At 36.6% G+C, this 4,043-nt stretch overlaps 1 protein-coding gene across 1 annotated transcript in view; it reads right to left on the bottom strand.

The window, feature by feature from the left end:
- Positions 1–741: 741 nt before the first annotated feature.
- Positions 742–4,043, bottom strand: part of LOC107657950 (protein AIG1-like) — a 5,892-nt gene continuing 2,590 nt past the window's right edge. Inside the window, exons 2-4 of the mRNA XM_016446295.1 lie at positions 1,456–2,250; positions 1,046–1,150; positions 742–884 (exon numbers count right to left, since the gene is read on the bottom strand). Of these exons, the coding sequence (XP_016301781.1) occupies positions 742–884; positions 1,046–1,150; positions 1,456–1,996 (789 nt within the window). The 5' untranslated portion in view covers positions 1,997–2,250. The remainder of the gene's footprint in view (positions 885–1,045; positions 1,151–1,455; positions 2,251–4,043) is intronic.

Genomic DNA, 4,043 nt, shown 5'->3' on the forward strand with positions numbered 1-4,043 from the left:
CGACCCTGTATGATACAGTATGGGCACTGAATCTGACAAGTCAAAATTCATAGCTATCAAAATACAATAACCCTCTTTACTCATAACTGACTTTAATGTTTAATAAAGTGACTCGTGTGATGTGTGAGCTCCTCTTTGTTCTTTATTTTATTAAGCATACTGATCATATTGATCACTGTCATTTCCAGTGTATTGTAACTCTTATAATGTGTTCACAAAACTTTCTGGAGACTTTCAACTTCTGCATCAGTCCTTTTCCTATTTGTACTGTGCAAGAAACTGCATTATTTACAACATTATTACCTGTAATCCAGAGCCTCCGGCGAATGTTGTTCTTCTTCTTTGATGTTTTAGGGTTGGCAACCCCACTTTTGGTGCCAGACAGTTCATTTAAACTGGTTCATTTCACTAGTTCGTTCACGTAATCATGCAATGACGTAATGTATACACAATTATATTATGAATTAAACTGGTAACGGGCACAAAGGAAACAGGAACTATAGACTCAGGAAAATAGAACAAACTGAAATTAAACCTAACTGTTCATTCATTCAAGTTACTTTAAATTTTCACAAAATTATAATATAAAGTGATACAGTTTTTAGATATCATATAAAAATACCAATTATTCATTAAAAATATTAACATATATTCCTCACATAATTATTAAATGCATTCAAAACAAATAGTTTGTATTTGCTATAAACAGCATGTGCATAAAACATGTTTAAACAGTGTGTTTCATTCTGCAAACTGTTCTTTACGTCTTTTTATGCCTCTGGGCTCTGGATCTTCTAGATTGCTGATGATGGAGCTTGTTCCAGATTCGATTGAGCTGCATTCATCACATTTTTGAAACCACCTCAACACCTTCTCAGGTGAATCTGTGAATATAAAATATTAGGGGAAGAAAATAAATTAGTTCAAGACCACAAAAGTTATAAAAAAAAAAAATTATATAAAAATTGAGGATAAAACAATTTCCTTGAAGCAATGAAAATCCAGATCAAGAAAACATGTAGTCTTAAAACGTCAAATAACTCACCAGATGATGCTTCATTCTGAATGTTCAAGAGTGCATCCATTAAAATTACTTCACATCTGCTTCCTTCTCTCCTTATCTTCTCCATGAGATTCTCATCAGCTGAGACTGAAAGAGGAAAGAGTGCACAGGGAGTGCTCAGATACTTCCTAACACATTAACATTTAAAATACTCCAAGTAGTAAATTAATTGCTAAATTTGAATATAGGTTGTTCTTTAGTTGTTTGCATGGCAGAATAAAAACAACTATCAATAGGAAGTCAATACACAGGTAAAAAGCCTATTAAATTGTGTAATGATGACATTAATGGGCTGTAATAGGGGTGTATTCGGCTTGGTCCTAATTGCTGTTTACAGCTATATTATCAGTATTAGACAGGAAAATGCAAGTCATTATAAAATAGAGACTTACAGCCTGGAGGCTCTGACATGCTACTGTGACTTTTAGCCTCTATACATCCAGTGAAATCCATCCCTAAGTGTTTTAGTTTACTTTTGATCTCCGTAAACCTGTTGATAATCTCCTGCTGTAGTAATTGCAGCACATGGTCAGCATCCAGACTTATTTCCTCATCTTGTGTGTCAGTCTCATGAATGTTTTTTTCTGCAGCACATTGAGTATTGAAGCAGAACAGACTGTTTTCTGCCACCATCTCGTCAATCTTCTGGAGCAACTCTGTGACTTGATCTCGGTTATTCTTGTTTGAGTTGTCAAAGACGTGATATCTGTTCCTGCATTTCTCAACCAGCCACTGGAGGGCGTCACCTTCACTCTCAATGTGCTGCTCGATTGAGATGTCTGGAAATCTGTCACCCCATGTGAACAGAACTATGGTGTGTCTCCAGACATCTTCTCCAAGAGTGGCCATGTACTCTTTAATGATTCTTTTCTGTTCATTCTTGAGTGAGGTATCAATAGGAATCACTAGGATCATGGCGTGAGGGAACTGCATTTGTTGTGATTGGGCTACACTCTCCAGGATTCCAGCCCGTGCAAATTTTGGGTTGTATTTAGATGAGAAATACTTCCACCAGTTTGGGGTGTCCAACACGGTTATTTTTCTGCCATTTACAACACCAGTATGGTGTTTTGCTCTTCCTGTATGAAATATTTCATGATTGAAGATGGTGTTTCCGGTTGAACTCTTCCCAGACAAAATCCAACCCAGCAGAACAATTCTCAGTTCTGAGAGCGGAGCCACAGCGTCTTCAAGAAGAAACAAACAAACATAAAAACTACAAATAATTTGAAGGTATTTGCATGTTTGCAATTCACACTACCAGTCAGAAGTTTGGACACCTTTACTCATTCTATGATGACTGTTGTCCAGTTGTTATAATAACAGTAAAGTCATGTATGGTTTTTATGTAGCTCCGCCCCTTTTTTAGCGCTGTGCTGGTTGTCTTCTATCTTCTGTTTGTATTTCGACAGTGTGAAGGCAAGGCCGTACGAATGAATGAACCTCTCATTGTAAAATCTTCCCGGTCTACTGACATTTGTTATGAATATCAGTAGACCAGGAATTATCTGCTTCAAACATTACAATGCACATGATAATTACTAATTACTCATCAATAGGGATGCTACAGAGCTACCGAAAAAAGCAGAAGTTCAAAGACAGAATTCTAAAGATGGCTGCGCACTTGTTTCTCTGGTGCATTAGGGATATACTGTATATCCATTTGTGTTATTTCATGACTTTACTGTTACTATAAGCAGACAAAAACGTTGAAATATAATTATATTTCAGCTTCTTTGTCTAGATTTCTTTGTCTGCTTCACTCTGGACATGAACCAACTTCAGGAGGTACATCCTGGGATGCTTGCAGGAGGAACTTTTAAGGAGGAATCTGTATGATGAGCACTTGCTTCTCCCTCTACTTGCTAAAACTCATCCATTTAAAAGCATCAATTTAAAACCCTGGGTTAACATCCCTATTTGCATAATTTGTGATAGCCTATCAGTGTCATTAATTGGATGAATGCAGCACGCGACCTGTTTGCATAAAGGCTTTAACATTGCATGGCGCATCCTCATATTATGTATTGCTGACTTCTATCAAGTTTTTTGAGTGGTTTGAGTGGACTTTTCAGACTATGAACTAGTATGAAGGTAAGAATAAAAGAGTCCCTTCTTTACTCCAGTAGTCGTGTTTTCCTTCAAAATTTGATGTTTAAAAAAATTGTAAAGAGAGCACAAAAAAAGGGTTTAAAAAAACTTTAAAATGTTCATTTTGTACAGAAATTCATATGTAGTCACAATTCTGCAAAACTAATTTTAAGCATTTAAGCAGAAACCTTTAGATCAAAATTGTAATGAGAAACATAAATTTAGTCCAAGCGTTTGACTGGTAGTGTACATTAGAGGTCTGCATTCCCGCGGCTCTCCCGCGGGAACCGACCAGATTTCTTGCGACGCGGGATTCAATTCCCGAATAAAACGCGGTCGGTAACTCTGCACTGTAACTGATTTTTGTAATTTGAACAGTATTTTACTGTAATATGTACAGTAAGATACTGTAAAATGTGTATACAGTATTTTACTGTAAACAACAAAGGATTATGGGAAAATATACGGTCACTACTGTATTTCCTCACTACTGTAAATCAATTTACAGTAGTGAACTTGCCTGTGAAAAACTGACCAATGGCATGGGAGATTTCTTTTTTGACTGTTTGGTTGAAGTGGCCAATCTGGCCATAAAAGGACAAAAGAGAAATACACCGTTAACTCGACAAAAAGGTTAGTATATTATTTCTGTTTTATGCAAAACTGCGATATTTTAAGATGGTTTCACTTGTTAACAGCAAACTAACATTATTCATCGTGTCATTTTTCATGCCGGGAGTTGGAGCCTTTTCTTCTGACTGACGGCCGGAATGCCGCCAAAAGGCTGATAACATCGACTGGTGAGTAAGTTAAGGTCACCTATATTAGTCTAAATAAACCTTAGTTAAACCGAGAAACACGTTTGTACGTTCTGCTGCCCTTTAATGCA

The sequence above is a fragment of the Sinocyclocheilus anshuiensis genome, unplaced genomic scaffold (assembly GCF_001515605.1).
Source record: "Sinocyclocheilus anshuiensis isolate Anshui unplaced genomic scaffold, SAMN03320099.WGS_v1.1 scaffold147, whole genome shotgun sequence".
In the NCBI taxonomy this organism is placed as follows: Eukaryota; Metazoa; Chordata; class Actinopteri; order Cypriniformes; family Cyprinidae; genus Sinocyclocheilus; species Sinocyclocheilus anshuiensis.